The 21,011-nt window shown below is 39.4% G+C and overlaps 1 protein-coding gene across 4 annotated transcripts; it reads right to left on the bottom strand.

Annotated features, from left to right (window-relative positions):
* Positions 1 to 352: 352 nt before the first annotated feature.
* On the bottom strand, positions 353 to 20,129 carry ccdc30 (coiled-coil domain containing 30). Of its 4 annotated transcripts, none has more exons than XM_017487655.3 (28): positions 19,433 to 20,128; positions 18,283 to 18,465; positions 15,179 to 15,299; positions 14,074 to 14,264; positions 13,632 to 13,721; positions 13,406 to 13,489; positions 12,383 to 12,536; positions 12,178 to 12,249; positions 11,900 to 12,015; positions 11,701 to 11,775; positions 11,474 to 11,547; positions 10,711 to 10,903; positions 10,511 to 10,603; positions 9,954 to 10,079; positions 9,426 to 9,563; positions 9,104 to 9,282; positions 8,613 to 8,823; positions 8,232 to 8,354; positions 7,894 to 8,064; positions 7,067 to 7,276; positions 5,445 to 5,602; positions 5,121 to 5,286; positions 4,780 to 4,901; positions 4,327 to 4,468; positions 4,100 to 4,236; positions 3,898 to 4,015; positions 3,706 to 3,764; positions 353 to 3,346 (listed from the first exon to the last, which is right to left on the bottom strand). In XM_017487655.3, exons 1-28 carry the CDS (start codon positions 19,445 to 19,447, stop codon positions 3,136 to 3,138), a joined length of 3,732 nt encoding a protein of 1,243 aa, XP_017343144.2. In that variant the 5' UTR covers positions 19,448 to 20,128; the 3' UTR covers positions 353 to 3,135. The 4 variants fall into 4 exon arrangements, with proteins under 4 accessions (XP_017343144.2, XP_017343146.2, XP_017343145.2 ...); XM_017487658.3 differs by having other exon boundaries at positions 3,300 to 3,381; positions 19,433 to 20,129; XM_017487657.3 differs by lacking the exon at positions 18,283 to 18,465.
* Between the last annotated feature and the right edge of the window lie 882 nt (positions 20,130 to 21,011).

Here is a 21,011-nt window from a genome sequence, read left to right on the forward strand (position 1 = left end):
GCTAAAACAATAACTGTTTTTGCACTCTACAATCGATCAAGTGGTGCATGATAAAGAGCGAGTTGGGGAATACTTGCATGTGATGCATAAGTATCTACATGCATGTTCTTTGTACTGACAGTCAAATAAATGTGACATTTGTGCTTGTGCTCAACAGATGCACACTCAATAGATGCACACTTTGGTTGGAGCAAAATTTTTTTTTTTTTTTTTTAAAGGTAATTTTTGGTACTTGTTTATGGTCTTAACATCTACGTTGTGTGAATTGCTGGTTTATAGTTTGTTTATAGTTTATGTATTTGAACTGAATATGCTGTTCTATCCTCTGAAAAACCAAAGAACTGTACAACAATGAAAATATAATCACTGTTTAATAAGAAAATACACGTGTGCTCAGTTGTTCAACAGAGGAGTATAATAAATGCCATGAGCATTCAATATTTTCAAAACATGCAGGATATTGATTTTTGTTCCTCAGGTGATTATAATGAAGGAAATAATACATCACAACTTAAAAAAAAAAAAAAAAAAAGATCAATATCCATGTACCTCATTTCGTATATACCAAACAACACTGTAAGGCTCTTAATATAAGACTGGAGACGATGATGTACAATAAGCAACATCATTTTAGTGCAATACATCAGCCACCAGCACAAGGCTTTGAAGTAATTATTAACATACTATTGTGTTGAAGAATACACTACTCAGTTTCACTTTCAGTACCCTCAGTTCTAACGTGTATTAAATAAAAACAAGGTCTGACTTTAAATAAGATAAAATCTGCGGCATGAAATTCCATGTGTCATAGTCAGTGTCATGAACCATGGCAAAGGCCAGGGAGCTCACATACATGTGCACCATTTTTGGTCTAAGAGAGCAGGTTAAGTACAAGACCATCAACTTAACATCAACCATGAATAGATGGCAGGTTAATGAAGAATATGAGAATATGAAAGGAAATCACACACACTGCCTTCCACTAATATATTGGCACTCTTGGTAAATTTGAGCAAAGAAGGCTGTGAAAAATTGCCTTTATTGTTTAACCTTTTGTTCAAAACATTCACAAAAATACTCATGGATATTAAACAATTGCAACATAACACAACTTGGGGTCAGAAAGTCTCCAAAACTACAATCCGGAGTCACCTACAACACCACAAGTTGTTTGGAAGGGTTTCAAGAAAAAAGCGTCTACTCTCATCCAAAAACAAACTCAAGCGTCTTCAGTTTGCAGACACTACTGGAACTTCAAATGGGATCGGGTTCTCTGGTCAGATGAAACCAAAATAGAAATTTTTGGCAATAAACACCAGATGTGGTTTTGGTGCACACAGAAAGGTAGCCATATGGAAAAGTACCTCATGCCCACAGTCAAATATGGTAGTGGCTGTTTAATGTTTTGCGCTGTTTTTCTGCCAGAAGACCTGGACATTTTGTTAGGATGCATGACATCATGGACTATCAAATATCAACAGATAGTAAATGAAAACCTGACTGCCTCTGCCAGAAAGCTTAAAATGGGCAATGGTTGGATCTTCCAGCAGGTCAACGATCCAAAACGTACATCACAATCAACACAGAAATGGTTTACTGCACACAAAATCAAGGTCCTGTCAATGCCATCCCAGTCTCCTGACATAGATAACCTGTGGGGTGAACCGAAGAGGAGAGAACACCAGCATGGACCTCGAAATTTGAAGAATCTGGAGAGATTCTGTATGGAGGAATGGTCTCAGATCCCGTGCCATCAGGCATTATAGGAGAAGACTCAGAGCTGTTATCTTGGCAAAGGGAGGTAGCACAGAATATTGACTAAAAGGTTGCCAATAATTGGTGCACACCTATACTTAAAGATTGTTGTTTTTTGTTTTTTTTATAAACCTGTGTTTTGTTTGCAATTCTTTGATATCCATGACAGCAGAGTATTTTTGTGAATTTTTTTTAACAAAAGATCAAAAGGTTCAACAATAGACCATTTTTCACAGCCTTCTTTGCCCATATTTACCAAGGGTGCCAATATTAGTGGAGGGCACTGTAGATCCCAGTTACCCCTTGTTCCTAAAATGTTGAGTGTTTTGTACCAGATTTCACCTGGATCCCAAACATACAATAGGGTTTTTTCAATTGTAAACATTCACAATGTACCGTTTGACATTAAAAGTGCTTCAGCGAATCCCTCTTGTTTTAAATCTCATGTGAAATATCATGTCTCCTTTGTGGACTACCAATGTAAAAACATATAAAACACATGGCATGTAACAGCTGCACCACAAAAATTGTTTCTTACCTTTTCTCCAAGCATATATAAGGCTGTCATTTGTGCTTTGGCCTTGATATCAAATGAAGTATATTGCTTTTGAATGTTTCAAAACACCGAACATTTTATAATGCATTATTTGTTGATCCAGTTTGCCATGTCCTCCACCTGTGTAGTCAATAAGCAGTTACGTGGAGAATTACAATCTGTTTTCTTTGACATTTCCCATCACTGAACACAGGAATGTCAGGTGAGTGGCTGTTTAATTTTGACCACATGGCTCAGCTTCATGGCTATCTGGAATATCTGGAGTCCTCAAGAACTGGATTGGGGACCTCTACATAATACGAGTGGCAAAGGCAATAAACTCAGCTGAGTGGTAATGACCCTGAGTAAAATTAAGAGTGAATGTTCTATATTACAAAAACAAAAACAAAAAATGATAATGATTGCTTCAGTCACAGTGACATTGTTTACTATAATCTGGCTACCAATTAGGTATGATTTCGTCTAAAAGCACTGTACAGTATCAACCCACGTATTGGGGTGTAAGGAAGCATTTCTGAAGAAAAAGTGAATCATCTACAAAACTGATGCGAAAAGGCAGGTCTTAGTCATCCTGTACTCGCCCTCAGATTCACTCTCTTCGATGCCACAGTGAAATCTTACCGCATTTTTAACAAAACAGAACAGTATCAGAGCAAGGCAGCCAACACTGAACTGATTGGTAAGGAGCAATTTCTTGTTACTTGCCTCGAGTAAAAATGTCTTTTTAATCTCTGATCAGGCAACTTCTGACCCAGTTACAATTACTACAGACTGGCTATAAATCTGGAGATAGTTGGCAATCTTGATGATAAGGTGCGATTTCCTCAGGCATCTTCACTGGAGATGCTGTGGTTCTCCTCCTCATGCTGGGTGACATTGGGAGCCATGGAGGAGCTCACATTCAGGTAGCCAATCTCCGATGGTTGAGAGGTAGGCAAAGAGAGAGACGACTCTAGGCTTTTGAAGTGCTCACTCACTTTAACCCTGCAGATGGCATCCAATAGTCCCCACGAGTCATGGAGCCCCAGCTTTGGACTTCATAAAAATATCAACACAAGATGGCACAATTTCTAATGATAAAGATTCCGATTGAAGGTGGTTTCTACTTAAATATGAAAAGGTAGATGCCTCATTGGGTGCACTTTCCAAGTTAAGTTAACTTATTTAGGTGTAGACCAACATTTTCTTCCAAAATGGTGGTGTACTGTACAACATTTCGATGTAAAGTGTAAAAACACCACAAAAAATCCCAGCAAAGATTTTAAATGCCTTGCAATGAAATTTCGGCCCTTGAAATGTAGCGTACACATTGATTTCACAGTATTTAGAAACAGCAGCTAATGTGGCATCTACCATTTTCCTATATGTTTTTTTTTTTTTTAATAAAAACATACCTTGATGTCTGCAAGAGGCCATCAGGAAGAGTAGCAGAGGGAAAGAACTTCTTTACCTCCTGTTATAGAAATATAAATATGAATACATTTTTATACATGCTTACATAGGCTAATTTAACTTGCCCAATGCATTCCAACCATTTTATGTTGGACATTGACATTTATAAAACACCACTATTCATTTATCTTTACCTCAGCATTACACACTGATTGAAGATTTCTCAGGGCACGTTCTAAAACTCCGATTTGGTTAGCCAGCTTCAGGGTTTTGTCCTGAAGCTGCTTATTCTCCAACTCCAAGAACTTCACCCTGAGAAAGAGAGATGAGATCTTTACCATGGATCTTTAGAAGTTTATATTAGAGTACTGTGCGGCATAAAAGATCCATTCAAACCTCTGCTGCGTGTCCGTAGCTGTTCGTATTCCGTTGGTGCCCATCTCCTCAGCCTCGGTCATCCTCCTCAGCAGCTCTCGCCGCTCCAGCAGGAGCTGCTCATTCTCCTCAGTCACAGTCTTAATCCAGTCCTTTTCCTTTCCAAAATGTTATAAAAGTTGTCAGATTTCTGTGCTTATATTTTGAATATTTAGATTTCAGAATATGAGAATAAAAATATGTCTCACTTTTTCAGACAGACTCGCTGCAAGTGCTAAATCATTCTCTAGCTTCTGGATCTTCATATCTCGCTGGGTGGTTGCCTTCATGAACAACTGCTTTGCTCTGCGTAGCTTGGTTTTATGTTCAAAATGTTTTTCATTGTATCGCCTACAAAAGAGCAAACAATTCAAAACAGTTTACTTTCTGCACAGAGACCTGACCTCAACCCCAGTGAACACCTTTGGGATGAACTGGAACACTAATGCTCTTGTGGCTGAATGAGCAAATCCCCACAGCCATGCTCCAAAATCTAGTGGAATGGCCTTCCTAGAAGAGTGGAGCTTATTATAACTGCAAAAGGGGACTAAATCTGGAATGGACTATTCAAAAAGCAGATATAGATGTGAAGGTCATGTGTCCACAAACCTTTGGGCATACAGTGTATAAACATACATGATGCTTGTTTATGAATTCCCTACCTAATGTTGGTATCAAGCTGCTGAAGAATATTCTGTAACTCCTCCTGCAGTCTTTCTGACTCCTGCTGTGAGGAAATGAGCTGCTCCTCCAGTTTATGGCAACTCTTCTGACTGAGGATCAGCTGTAGGATATACCAAACAACAGCATGAACTACTGTGACTAAAATAACTTGATTTACAGATCACACCATGCAGGGATTTACAGCAGCCAGCTTCACCAAGCTGTCAGCCTGTTAGGTCTGCCTCATTACGTCTCTCTTCTCTGCAACACCATAGTGATGGCCCTGTGCCTCAAAAAGCCTAAAATAACAATCAAGCTTCTAAAAAAATAATAACCATACCTGCTCATTGGCAGAGCTCAGCTCGCTCTGCAGCACCTCCAGCTGTGTCTCCATCTGCTGGAAGCGGTGGGAGAGCTCGGAGTTAGCGCGACTGAGGGTGGCCTCTTTTGTACGCAGAGAGCGCACCTGCTGTTGCAGCTCTTCTGTCCTCTGCTCCACTAACTTCCTATCAACAAAACAACAGGGATAACTTATAAGCATGTTGTGAAGCACACAGACTCCAGTGTCTTAACACTTACTGACGTATCCAATTGTGATTAGGTATTTACACTCAAGCCCTTTATGAACATGAAGGTGTTATGTTGTGTCAGCTAGTGAGCTCACCTCTGGAGCTTTTCTTCCTGCAGTTTAGTTCGGAGGGCAGACAAGTTATCAGACATGTCTCTGGTGTCTCTCTCCAACTTGCTGGTCTCTCCAGCTCTGGCCTCCTCCAGACGCAACTGATGCAGAGCATTTTTCAATTGCTGCTGGAGCTCCAACACCTTTAAACAAGCATAGCATATAGTACATATTTATGCAAGGCTACAAAAATTTGTTTCAGATAACAACATTTTACCAAATGTAAATCTACAGTATATCACCACTACAAGACCCCTTTTTAAAGTAAGACCTAAATTCTGGTAGACCTGTGGCTCAGTTACAATTATATTTAAATCAGAATACAAATGATGACAGTATCTGTTTATGACAAATACTCCACATATACAAATTGAATGCTGAATAAAGTGTTTCAGCTGTTGAGGTAACTAAAACTTTTGCGATCATTGGGGCTTAATTATTGAGCTGGATATGAACAGATTTATTTAAAAATCATTCGTATGGGGATTTTCTCAAGAAATTTAATATTCATGAAAATCCTGTAATGTCAGAAAAAAAAACATTAGTTTGCCTTAACGTGCTCCTGAATGTGTGTAAATTTATGCATAAGTAAGCTAACTAATGTAAGCCTCAACTGACTGGTTTCAAATGACAAATCACGATGAGATCTATACAGTTTTAAATAAGGATTACACTGCCAAGTTTAAATAGTTTGTGTATTTTCGTTAAACACACAAATTCTGTGAAACCTAGTTGTTTCATATTAATAGCATTAACTAAATAAAATACTAAATATGAACAAAAATAAAGAAGGCAAGCCAGCATACAATCATTGAGCACATTAGGAAAACTATACTAATACTGAATAAGGCCTTCCTTTTCTCTCAAAACAGAGTGAATAATTCATGGCATGGATTCCAGAAGATGTTGGAAACAATCCTTTGAGATTCTGGTCCATGTTGACGTGAATGCATTACGCAATTCCTGAAGATTTTTCAGGTGCACTTTCATGCTTTAAATCTCCCGTTCTACCACATCCCAAACGTGTTCTATAAAATTCAGGTCCGGTGACTGGGAAGGACAGTGAAGAACATTGAACTCGTTGTCATGTTTATGAAGCCAGATAGAAACGACTTTTGCTTTGTGACATGGTGTATTATCATGCTGGAAGTAGCCATTAGAAGATGCCTAAATTGTGGCCATGAAGGATGCACATGGTCAGCAACAATACTCAAATAGGCTGTCACATTCAAGAGATGATTGATTGGTCTTAGCAAGCCCAAAGCTGTAATTGTAGCCAACTACAGTGGAAATCTGCCATCAAACGAGATGTTGGAACATGACCTTTGATTAGAGATGTTTGCAGCAAACTCCCTTCACATTTAATGCTGATTTGTGCTTACTGGCTTTGTGGGGGCGGCTGAACACTGAACCCCAAGTTGCTCACGATCGAAAGCCTTGCATTGCATCTCTGCTACCAATGGTGCATTTGTGTGTGTGTGTGTGTGTGTGATAATGGGTGAATGACAGTGCAAAGAACTTCATAGAACCGCTAAAGGTTAAAAAAGCACTATATAAGTGAAGACCATTTGTCTGTACCCCTATAATTATTATCCCTCAGCACTAACCTTCTTGTCAGCAGCAATAACCCGTGCTCTCTCAGCACTGAGCTCCTCCCGGAGGCTACTGCTGCTCTGTCTGTTCTGGCTGTTCCTGGCCAGTTCCAGGTGCAGCTCCCTGGTTCTCTGCTGCAACTGCTCCAGCTCTGCTGCCTGTGCTGCTGCACTGGTCTCCAGCTGTGCCAGTTTGGCCTGAGCCTGCTTCAGCTCTGCACAGAGCTAAACACCACAGAACTGTTACCTTAGCACATTTCAGCTCAGCACACCACCAAAAGCAGAAATGCAGATATAGGTTTCAGGTGCAAAATGGATTTTTTTATATTGTATTTTGCCTTCAAAATTAGGTCAAAGAAAATATATGAGCATACAGACGCACACCCACAATTAGCCACAATAACCACACATCCCTTGAACCAATATGGATCAATCATCATTTTCAAGTACTACACAGTAAAACCACATATTAGCTTGTTCTAATCTGTGTGAGAAACAAAGCAGATGGAAAGCTGTCTAATAAATGTTAGTTTTTAACACAGCTATTTTGCACTTCTTAGTTGTTAGTATAAATGGATTTTTGTGGATTTGTTCTTTTGTTTGTTTCATAGTGTTTACATTAAAAAAACATCTGATTTATGTTTGTAAAACTACATTCTTCACAGTTCCTCCCACGTCATTTTATATTACATTTCCATAAAACTGTGAATATTACTGTCCAAAATTAGAAAACACTGAGACATACTGACAACACTGTCCTGTCTGTAAGTAAATATTTCACAAACATATTATTATATAAGCAATCATACTGTATATACACAATCAATTCCTTTTCAAACTACCTTGATCTTCTCTTGGTCCAAGAGTGCATTATGTCTCTTAAGGTCGAGATTTTTCTCCCTCTCGTAACGTAGCTCTCGTTCAGCTGACGTAAAGAGGTGCTGGGTCCTCTGCAGGTCCTGCTTCAGCTGCTTGTTTTCCTCACCCTTCTGCTGCAGGACAGAGTCCTGAGCCTGGGAACAGATACAGAACTGAAATCAAAACAGGATTAAAATACAAGTACAATACTGCACTAGTATTGCTCTAAAGTAGCACTCCAAGACAGTTTAGAGCAGATCTATCCACAACACAGTAAGGTGTTACTAGTGCCTATGCAATGTGACTGTGTATGTGTGCTGACCTTGACCCGGGCCTGGGCTTCACTGATCTGAGCCTGCAGGGCCATCTGATACTGACTAGCAAAAAGTCTCTCCTGCTCCACGGTGGTGTGCATCGTACTCGTCACTGATTTCACACATGCCACCTGGCAAAGTAAAACATAAACATTAGCATAAGGCTAACACAGTAACTGACCAAAGGTCATCCCTTCTATGCAAGCTTCTCAAATGAACCACCAAATCCCAGAGGTCCTTCCACAAATTAAGACAACCATTGCTGAAAAATGTAAATGTAATAAATCTACCAATAATGCCTGCTATAATGGTCATACTGTGTTCAAATAACTCCACGCTAGCAAGGCAATGTGGCATCCTCAGCTCAGTCAGTGAATTAAGAGTCTTGCCTGGCTGAGCTCGTCATCCTTTCCCATAGAAGATTTGGGATTAGGGTCACGTGTGCTCTCCTGCCTGACAGCATGGAGCTGTTCTTTCTTGAGCTGCAGTTCCAGACCAAGCCGCTCCGCCTGACCCTCGGCTTGCAGCCTCTCCTGGGCTCTGATACTCAGCTCAGCCTGCAGCTCCATCACCTGCCTTCGCTTCTCCACCAGCTCATTCCTAACACACAACACATCCACCTCTGTAGTACTCTCTTTTATTGTATAGATTTAAGTAAAAATATACATCTCTCATTTTATACATGCTTGCATCAATCAAAGTGAGCTGTGACTTAGACACCAAGTTTAGCTACATAATTATAATTTATTCCACACACTAGACAAAATGGTTATAAATCAAGTGCCAAATGCACATTTAACTCCTTCACTGTAAACTGGTGTATATTGTGTACTTTTAGATCCTTTTAAGTTAACAGTTTATATCTTATAATGCTCCTTACCTCAGTGTGCTGTGTTCTCTCTCCAGTTTACATAGCTCTGATCGGAGATGTTCAACTAGAGCATTAAGCTGTGTCACCTGCTCCCTGCTCTCTCTCAGGTCCTCCTGCACTCTGCTGCCCTCTGTGTGCTGTGCCAGGTCGTCCTGCAGCCGTGACTGAGCACGCTCCAACTGGGCGATCTAAAACATGACATGCAATTAAAAGCCACATGTCAGGTACAATTGAATCATTTAGGACATTCCAGATTATCTGTATATGGTTTTCTGTAAACAGGCTGATATTTAATTGATAAATCAGTTATTAGTCAACATACTGAAATCACCTTTTCTTCCAAAATTCCCTTTTCTCCCTTTATCTGTGTGAGGCTCATGTTGAGGGATTTCCCTTGCTGACACTCAGCCTGTAAGCTCTGCACCTCTATGCGCAATTTCTTCAGCTCCTCATGCTCTCTCTGCAATGCCTGAGGACAAGCAGTCCATATTCTAAATAGAAATCAGTGTCCTCTTTAAAGTAATATAATACTCCAGCATTTTTTCCCTAATTTCTACTGTAACTTTAATGTATGCGAGAGTCTCTCAGACAATTTCAACATGCTCCATTTAAAAAAAAAATAATGACAGAAGTTCACCGTTTATTAAAAACTTTCTTATAATGTAAGCTGAAGGACAATATTGGGTTAGTCATTAAACATTTATGCAAAACATGTGCATAAAAAAATTATGGAGTATTATTTTACTTATATACTGTATAGGCACTCTATAACAATGTTGGAGGTACTTAAACAATACCAATACAATATAAATGTTCGGTTTTTTTTGCTTCTAATGAAGGCTTATTTTGAGTGCATTACCTGTTTCTCTTTTTTCAGAGAAGTCTGGGCCACTACCAAGTCCACTTCTAACTGTTTCCTCCAGTCCTTCTCCTCGGCAAGCCGACCCTCAAGAAATGTCAGCCTCTCTTGAATAGCACCTTGTAGCTTTGGAATCAAAGATATTACATAATTAAAATAAACACAGCGTCTTAACTAATGCCATGTGCACACTAAACATTTTAATCCTCGATTGTCCTGTCACTAAGAAAGACTATGGATACCAGATATGCGAATGCAACTGTTGTGGATACAACAACAACAACAAAAAAAAGGGGGGGGGGGGCTGTTAAGGGAGACTTACCTATGGAAAGAGTGTAAAAGTTTAGTGTGAAAGTCCAAAAAAAGGTTTTATATTTATATATTTCTTTATTCTCTTCTTTCTTGCTTTGGGCCAAACAACATCAAGGTGCAAAGTCATGTGATTATCATGTGATAGCCATTCATGCCTTCCTGACACTACCGAGTTTTGGCATTAGTATGTATAGTACAATCATAAATCAAATATGTGGTCATGAAGTCAAACTGAGTGCAGCTACCTCTGAGGCAGTCTCTTTAGTCTGGTCACACTTCTCCACAGGTCCCTTCTCATAGGCACTCTTTGCATTTAACTCTGCCTCTATATTTTTAATCTGCAAAGACAATCTTCATTTTCACTTTCTGTGAAAATCAAACTAAAAATAAACTTGATTAAATTAGTTAAGGAATAAGGCATTCTCTCAGCACTGTGATTTCTGACCTTTCTTTGCAAGCTGTCCATTTCACACTCATGGCACTCTCGCTCCTCTTTGGCTTTGTTCTGTGCCTCTCCAAGCAGTGCCTCTAGTTCCTCGTTCCTCTCCACCAGCTCCTCGTGCTCCTGCTGCTGCTTCTGCAGCCTCCTCTCGAGCTCCCGAAGACGGCAGTCCTTATCCTCAGACTCTCTTTGACACCTGCTCACAAACACAGACAAACACATGATCAAAGTTGTTTACAATCAAATAAGATCATAAAATAAGTAGTACACAAATCCACAAACAATTCATAAAATTTATCTTTGGCCTATCTGTACAGTCAAACTCATGTCTGGTCAGAGTGTGTAAATTTGACTTAAGCAGATGTCCCATCAATTAGTGGAAAATGTTTAAGGTTCCGTTTATGAAAGCTATAATAAATGTGTTATAATGAGTGTTTCCAGAGCTATAATAAACAGCATTAATATTGACCCACATTACTGCCATGCAATGAACCCTGCTAGTTTCCTAGTATTCTTTGCTTACATTTTCAGGCGTGTAAAGTAGCTCTGCTCATAGCCATAACAGAGCTCTGCACTTTTCCTTAAGAGGTAATGAATTATAAATACTTTCAACAGACAGGCTGGGATTAATTGGGAGGAAGCAAAGGGATTATTACTGTTTTCTACTTAATGTAATTCACCACACAGGTAAACAGCTCAGAAAATTACAAGCTGCCCATCAATTAAACAATTAAATCAAATAAAATTAAATTAGTATTATTATTACCTTTTATGGAGTTGATCCTTTTCATCATTTAATAGTGTAGCTGACAGTTCTGAAGGATTGGCATTTCCATCAACCTAGCACACATATTACATGTTTAGTAGTACAGCAATATGGCTAGCTTTTTCAAATATAAAAAAAATAAAATAATTGTCAAGCATTGCATTAGGTAACGGTTAAAAATGCATCTGTTGTTACTGTTAGTAAAAAGCCAATTTATTGTAATTCACCTGTACAGATTGAGGAGATTCATGGTCCGTTGCAGATTTGCCTCCGGAATTGGGATAGATTTTAAAATTCTCAATCTGTGGAGAAATAAAACCCATTAGCGTGATGCTAATGTCTATTCTGTTCTTAATAAGAGGTTATTGTGGTAAGAAAGGTTTCTAAGCAACCTTTGAAACGTAGCTCTCACGTAATATAACCCACCATTTTCAAAAGAGTCTTCCTCTCGGAATCCAAGGAGCGTACTCTATCCCTCAGTGCCCGAATCTCTGTGTCAAGTCTCTCATTGTGTTCCTTTGCCTTTTGCAGCTCCACCATATCTGCCAAAGATTTACTTTTTTTAGAAACAAATATTATTATTATTATTAAGTTTTATTTTTATAAAAGAGCCTTTCCTAAACTCAAGGTCACTGTACAAGGAGATAATACATCAATGTTTGTTTAGAGCATCAAAGTTATCAGAACTTTTAGACAGTTCTTACCACACTGCTTTAACTGTTCTACTTCCTGTTTTAGCAGTGCCACTTCCACTCCAGTTGTCTGCAGGTCAGGGCCTATCATAAATGCACTGAATCATTTACACATTTACAATAACAATAGATATTAATAAACGGTATGAACTAACAATAATCACCGGTAAGTAAAACTAGATCATCCATCACTTGTGCCTCTTTGTGATGCACTTACCACAAGCGTTCTGGGCTTTCCGAGCCAGATCTAGCTCGTCAGTTAGGTGGCGTATCTCCTGATGAGCCATAGTGAGTCTGCAGGATGCCTCTTCGAGATCCCTCTCCAGCTTCTTCCTCTCTGTGCGCTCCTGCTCCAGTTCTACACTTTGGGCCTGAAAGAAAACAAAATTACTTTTAGAGCTCACTGAGTAAAGCTCTTTCAGTCTTGAGGATGTGGATGGTAGGAGTCAGGCCAGCATCCATGCTTGTGCTCACCATGCATCTGCCACACTGAGGAGCTTGAGTGAAGCTGAATGGAGAACATGCTTTAGTGTGAGCAGAGCCAAAAACAGCCACTGCTGGCCCATACACCAGCTATATCTGTTTACATGCAGCCTAATTTTATGTTAATAATCTACCCAACTGCTCAAATGGAACAAAAACAATCATGTATATGCCTCATATGATGCCAAGCTGACTAAAATTAGTATCCAACAAAACAAGTACAATCCATACAATAAACCCTTAAATAGAGGAATAATCACCACGGTAATCTTTGACAGCTTTTACAATATGAATCGTCTGCGTGTTTGACCAACATTGTGGGTGCTGTGAGTGTCGGTCTTGTGAGCATGAGCAAGGCAAGTGAACACTTGCTTAACATGCCCAGCTAATATTAACTATTTGACAGATTCTTACAGGACTCACAAGCTTTTAGTTGACATGGTGATGTTGACGCTAATGCCGTATCTGACATGCATGAGTTTAGGTTCATGGAAGCACATTCTAAATATGCAACTGGGCCAAAAGGATCTTAGCAAATATAAACACAGCCAATGAAAACCATTAAAGAGACAACAACCTCTGTAACATCACATCCCAGTGGTTAGACACAGGAAGACATGCCAGAAGCTGCATACATTCAGTAAATTTAGGGGGAGGGGGGTCAACTGAGCAAGGTATGCATAGCTGAAAGAATACACATTCCTGCTCATAATTACAGCTCAAGGAGAGAGCAAATACGGCAGTCATGGGAACATACAAGAGGGAGGCTCTGTGCCATTTTTGTTGCCTTGTGCACACCAAAAAGCTTCCTCCATGGGCTCTGATCTGTAGATTCTTTTCCCTTGGGAATAAAATTAAGGATGTAGAGTCATGAAGTTGCCAGATTTCTCAGATTTACTGACAAAAAGAGTTACATTTCTGTTCATGACTGAAAGTTTAATAGAAAATAGCCAAGCATGGAAAATGCATAGATATGTTCTCACCTTGCTCATACTCTCTTTAGTGAGCCGCATCATTTCCTTTTGCTGCCTGAGCTCCTCCTCCAGTGTGTGCCGGATGTGGTCCAGTTCCTCCTAGTTTCCATACAAGACAGCAGTTAATTTAATTCAGCAAATAGAGTTAACGATTGACTTAAACACCTGGGGAGCCTGGAGACCATCCCAACCACACTCACACACCCATTTACACACTACAGACAATTTAGAGATGCTAGTCTTTGGACTATTGGAGGAAACCGGAGTACCTGGAGGAAATCCCTGAAACATGCAAACTCCACGCACACAGGGTGGAGGCAGGAATCGAATTCCCAACCCTGGAGGTGCGAGGCAAACATGCTAACTACTAAGACGCCACTGATGGGCACTATCTACGATAAAAATTTAGGTCAAAGTGTGTGACGCTCTCTGTTTCGTTCTGGTCTGGTACCTGTAGGTGGACCTCTCGAAGGTTGCCTGTGAGTGTCTGAGTATCGAGCTTCCTCTCTGCGGCCTCCAGCCTCTCCAGCAAGGTGACTCGTTCTACTAGCAGGTAAGCCACCTGCTCACTGGAACTGCTGTTACTGATTTCAGCGAGGCCTTCCTGCTCCAGCATCTCCATCACCTCTTTATATTGGCACTCTTAAAAAACAAAAAAAAAACATCCAGAAGGATTTCTTTTCAGAAAGCTTGAGTAATCTAATGAAAAACACTGAAACAGCCATGCCATGTTTATGAGGAGAGAACAACTTGGAAGCTTAGGAGACTATTCAACTGAATTCAATTTTATCTGTATAGAGCTTTTAAGTACATATTATAGATAGATAGAGAGAAAGAGAGAGAGAGATAAAGCAGCTTTACAGAAATATGATGATTTAGATCCCTGAAGAGCAAGCTAGAGACAACAGTGGTAAGTGTTTTGAAAGGATGGTGAGTATGAGCATATTGTGAACAGTCTTTTTGATTACAGCAGGTACAAGTCTATAGACTTGGCCTGATTAATGTCCACAAAGTACTGGAAGAGTTAGCACCATAAAATGTGCTTTTTCCACTGACCCTTAGATTGAATATAAATTTTAATAATATTTCAAAACCATGTAAGCCCAAAAATGTTCTTTAGAACAACATGTATATAAATAATACTGACACTTTAGTGCATTGATGAACATCCTTAAAATCATATTTTTTATTTAAAAAAAAAAAAAAGATTCAAATCATATCATCATCGATGAAAGGAAATTCTTCATCAGCCTTTTTGACAGTAATTTCATGGAGTTGGTATAAGTTATCCAAACATCCACTCAGACAAAGAGACATCGCTGTGCGCTAAAATGAGGATGCAGTTGCTTTCATTGCAGTCACGTGACAGTTCTGCTCACCACTCAAGCTGTGTACAATGAACTAAAACCTCAAATTTGTTGGTTCCATTATGGGAATTATTATGTAATCAAGTTTATCATGTAATCAAGTCCAAACAACTTTACATAATACTAGCAGGCATTCATAATTACTTGGATGAATGAAAACCTTCATGTACAGCATTTAAGAAGCCTTACCTTGCTGGTGCTTTATTTGCTCAAGCTCAGCACGGAGCTGTTCATTGTCCCGTTCATATTCAGCTGTCAGACACTCACGCTCCTCAAGCATGTTTCGAATATGCTCGACATAACTCTCTACCTGTATCACACAAACACCCCTGTTAATGTCTCTTAACCATGTTGGTGGTGTCTTTATTCTCTGCACACAGGATTAGAATCAGAATCAGAATTAGAATCTGTCATGGTGACAGAAGCTTCAAGTGTAGAAAAAAATAGATAATATAAAAATGAACAATAAAATACAATACTAAAGACATAGCAAAAATAGACAGGATTATGTATGTTCAGATATGCTATTACAGATGCACAGTTATGTGCAATGAAAGTGGAATGACTGTACAGAGGTATATAATATAATAAATATTTTTAAAGGATTAAATTACTGTTGCATTAAAATGGGCAATGAACAGACCCTGTTGGCTGTTTTAATTGTGCAGGTGGGAGATTGCCTGAGGGAAAAAGCTGTTCTTGTGTTCTGCTGCTCAGTGCACTGTAGCACCGACCAGAGGGCAATAGTTCAAAGAGAAAGTGGGCTGGATAAGTGATTTTCTTGGTCCTTTTTCTCACTCTGGATGTGTAAAGTTCTTGGAGGTTGGGCAGGGGGGGGGGGTACCGATAATTTTCTCAGCAGTCCTGACTGTCCGTAGTAGTTTCCTTCTTCCAGATTTGGCAACTGAACCAAACTGTACGGGGCCTTCGTTGCGGGTCAGGACTGCAGGAAGGCCATGCTAGCACTCACACTCTCTGCTTACGCAACCATGCGCTTGTAATCTGGGCAGAATGTGGTTTGGCGTTGTCCTGCTCTGAATGGCAGCATATGTTGTCCTACATTTATTTACATTTATTCATTTAGCAAATGCATTTATCCAAAGCGACTTACAAATGAGGAAATACAAGCAAAGCGATATATCAAGCAGAGAACAATACACGTAGCGCTACTATACAAGATTTTCAAATTGAGTTCTAGAAAAACAAAGTGCGCAGAGTAGAGATGCAAGAGCCAGAGTAAGTTTTTTTTTTATTATTGTTTATTTTATAAAGGATTATGTGGGGTTGGTGTTTTAGGGGTTAGTTACGTGCCCTAAAATGTGTACAAATATTTCTGCATTAATGGTGACCTCACAGATGTGCATGTTACCCATGCCATGGGCTCTGACACACCCCATACCATCACAGACACAGGCTTCTAGACTTGTCGCTTGGATGGTCCTTTTCCTCTTTGTCTTGGAGAACATGACAGCTGTTTTGTACAAAAACTATTTGAAATCTTGACTCCTCGGACCACAAAACACGATTTCAATGTGCTGCTGTCCATCTCAGATGAGACCGAGCCCAGAGAAATCGGCGGCGCTTCTGGACAGTGTTGATGTGTGGCTTCTGCTTTGCATAGTAAAGTCTTGACTTGCATCTGTGGATGCAGCGGTAAATGGTGTTGACTGACAAAAGGTTTACCAAAGTATTCCCGAGTCCACGTCAGGATATCCATTACAGACTCATGACGGTTTTTAAGACAGTGACGTCTGAGTGATCGGCAATCACACGCATTCAGAAGTGGTTTTCGGCCTTGCACTTTACGCACAGAGATGTGATTAGATTCCTTGAATTTTTTTTATTATATTATACAGTGTAGAAGGTGAAATGCTCAAAATCCAAAAATACAGATTTGTCTTTGGGGAATATTGTTCTCAAAGTGTTGGATTATTCACTGACGCATCTGTTGGCAGATTGGCGAGCCTCGACCCATCGTTGCTCTTGAAGGACTAGGCCTTTTTTTTTTTTTTTTTTTTAAAGAGGCTCCTTATATACTATGATCAGACGATTGCCTCACCTGTTTCACATCACCTTCTTATTTCAACTTGTCACATTGCTATTAGTCCTAAATTGCCCCTGTCCCAACTTTTTTGGAATGTGTTGCATGCTCAAGTGCTCCACAGAGACAGTTTGCTGGTGCTGGTGCTTGAAACTCCAACCTTCTAGTCAGTAACCCAGAGACTTAACCATTGAGTCACCACAGCCCAAATTAATCTTTCGGTCAGCTTTTAGGTGAACGTTGAAAAGTGGTAGACAATGTTGTTACTCTTGTTGTTCTTTTCGAAATGTGAGCTGTTCAATGGCATGAATGGTGAGGACTCTCGGTTGTGTGAAGGAAGCAGCATGACAGAAGGTCAAGCAGATGAAAATATACTATATGTATAGTCAAGTGTATTAAGGAAGGAATCACTTAAATGTTAATCACTCTTCATAATGAAGCACAGTCACAGCAGACACAATAGTGTTAATGTGGCACTGTGCATCTGTAGTGCTTTGTTGATTTTACAATCATTTAAATAGAAAAATAGAAAAAGCAAATACAATAGAAAGCCACAGAAGACACAGAATTCCCACTAGTCAGAAAAATTATTACTCTGGAGAGTAATTTACGAGAGCCTCATTTAACATTTATTTCCATTTTTTGTGTCATTCATTTATCATGCATCCAAAGCTGCCAATATAATGCAAAGTAGTAACATTAATAAGAGTTTAAGTACCAAATATTCTTTGATAAGGCAACGAAAAAACGTGAATTAAAAACTCAGTTGGACATTAGAATGTAATTTGATGATCGCCTATAATTGAAGTAAGTATTTTGCTCTGTTTTTCATTCAGTTACTTATACAGGTTACTTGCTTGAACAAGATGACCAAGTAGGGTAAATGTTTTAAGCGCTTTATGTAAATGGAATGCTGTGATGTCCCACATAAAAGCATTTAATAGAATTTGTATTTTACTGGTATTTTTATTAAATCTTTAAGAATGAATAAAGTCGTTTCTTATCCTTATTATCCTTACAGAATATTTGGCTGTTATGCATCAGAACATTAGAAAACCAAAATAACCGACAGTGGCGGCACTTGACAGCATGTGAGACCATAAGACTGTAAAAGCAAAAGCTCATGATCAACTCACTTTGTTGAGAGCCAAGCCCATATAGTCATGATAAAATGTTGATGAAGGAAGGGATCATTAATTGATCATTAGCTATTCTTTACACTGGCTTCTGAGCCTGCCATCTGGACACACACCTCTTTCATCTCACTGGCCTGCTGTTCACGGAGAGCCTGAAGCTCCTGTGTGGCTGAGGCTAGGTTGTCCTCGTTGTTCCGGAGCAGACGCCACAAGTGGCACTGACGCTCGTCTGCCGAGGCCTCAGGTGGGATGCCATCCTTCTCCAAGCGTATAAAGAGCTCCTTCAGCTCGGTTTTATCCTTGATCAGAAATATAAAAACGTGTGTTCACACACCTACAAGCCACTATTCACAAGAAGTGCAGGAGTACATGAGACCTGGGTTATTTAAAACACCAAGTGCAAAAAAAAAATTCTACATATTGTTAGGCCAGTATACATGATCCATAAGTTCAGAGTGCTGAGACCTTCTTGGTAATCATTCCACAAGCTTCTGGAGTCAAGTTATACAAAACTTCAGGTGCAGACAAGCTTTAAGCACGATGTGTCAGTCAACATATCATGCATTCGATGACATGATATACACTGAATCCGGACAAAACTCTGGTGACAGACCACCCAATTTTTAGGTGAGCAAATGTATAGGAGCAGAGAGCCTTAAAATAAATAACACAATATTTGGTTGCGTATCCCTTGCTTGCAATAACTGCATCAAACTGGCAACCCACTGACATCAACTGTTGCATTCCTCTTTTGTGATGCTTTTCTAAGCTTGCACTGCAGCTTCTTTCAGTTGTTTGTTTCAGGCGGTTTCTCCCTTCAGTTCAATTGGGTTAAGGTTTGGTGATTGACTTGGCCAGTCTAAAACCTTCCACATTTAGTAGTTTTCCCTCTTTTCTCAGCTTCAAAATGGTTTGCTTTTTACCCATAGCCAGCTCTCTGGTCTTCGTGTTGGTTTATCCTTTTCAACAACAAATGCAGTCTTCACAGGTGAAACCCAGGACTCAAACCAAGACTAGACATATTCAGAGCTATTAATTGTTTAAACAATCAATCTGCACACACTTGTGCAACAAGAAATACCTGTCAGTTACATATTTTAATCAAAAGGTGCCATTATTATATTGTTTAACACATCTAAAAGTGTATAAATATGTCAATCTGAGGATCACATGAGGAAGTCGTTTCCTTATAAGGTCATTACATACAAAGAATCAAAGCTGTTCAAACACTTCTTATGCTGTAAGTGTAGAAATAAAACTTTATACCTGTTTCTGCTCCATGGCCAGCTGAAGTCCAACAACAGTCCACTCATCACTTGTAAATCAGCTCACAGCAGTGAAAGTACACTCCAGCATGTCGTTTCCAGTATTTAATAACCAAGCCAAGCTGATCATATATTCTTCTAATCATCCTTCCCTATATGGCACATAAACTCCGTTATGGAAAGTGCTACGAATCCTGCACACACGCCGCACACCGACTAACTAGTGCAACGATAAACCTGTTGCTCATCGGACTCACAGGATTTGTAGACGTTAACAGAACGGAAAGTTACTAACGCTTAACGCCTAGTTAGCCACAGACTCAGGTATAAAGCACACACACGTCGCTACTCGTGTGCAACCACCGCTTCTGTTTGGCATTTTTATGGGTCACTGCTAGCAGTATTTAGCTAAATAACTAGCTAACCAACTTGTTACAGCTGACCACTTCTAACAACCGAGCGCAACGCGTTAGCTAGCTAGGGGAAAAAAGTTACTCTTGGATTTTTTAACTATTTAGCATACAAACAGTAATAGTCAAATCCTGGAGAAAAAAAATCCTCCATCTTAAAAAAAAGACATTAATATTCGGTTATCTGGCTAGCTATGACTGTCAATATTGAAGGCTCGTGCTGGCCTGCTACATATCTTTGTGAGGAGCTTGGGCCAAAGCACCTTGGTAACGGAACATACCATAATCTCGGCTAGAACAGGGGAAGGGAGTGATGTACTACTGCTTTTCAAAACAAAAACAAAACAGTAGGCTACTGTCCAGCAGATGGCGATAAAGCCATTACTTTGCAATCCTCTGAACTGTCATAGTGATGGCGAGACGGAGGTTCTTGAAGCGTTGAAGCGTTACAGCCACCTACACTACAGGAGCATCTCAAAAAAAAAAAAATATATATATATATATATATATATATATATATATATATATATATATATATATATATATATATATCATGGAAAAGTTCGTTTTCCCCACGTAATTTAATTCAAAAAGTGGAACTTTCATATATTCACACACAACATGAAATATTTCAAGATTTTTTTTTTGTTTGTTTTAATCTTGATGATTAAAAAAATCCAGTATCTCAAAATATTAGAATAAAAGAATTTATAATACAGAAATGTCGACCTGAGAAGATCTCTAATCAACGAATTAACTCAAAACACCTGCAAAGGTTTCCTGAGCCTGTAATCTCTCAGTCTGGTTCAGTACACACAGCCACAATCATGGGAAAGATGAAAGTAAATTTGCATTTATTTTGGAAATCAAGGTCCCAGAGTCTGGAGGAAGAGTGGAGAGGCAGAGAATCCAAGTTGCTTGAAGTCCATTGTGACATTTCCACAGTCAGTAATGATTTGGGGTGACATGTCGTGACGTGTTTTCTCAAGTTGAGAGTCAATGCAGCGTCTACCAGGAGATTTTAGACCACTTCATGCTTCCATCTGCTGACAAGCTTTATGGAGATGCTGATTTCCTTTTCCAGCAGGACTTGGCACCTGCCCACAGTGCCAAAACTAATAGTAACTGGTTTGCTGACCATGGTATTACTGTGCTTGATTGGCCAGCCAA

Source organism: Ictalurus punctatus, chromosome 15, assembly GCF_001660625.3.
Source record: "Ictalurus punctatus breed USDA103 chromosome 15, Coco_2.0, whole genome shotgun sequence".
In the NCBI taxonomy this organism is placed as follows: domain Eukaryota; kingdom Metazoa; phylum Chordata; class Actinopteri; order Siluriformes; family Ictaluridae; genus Ictalurus; species Ictalurus punctatus.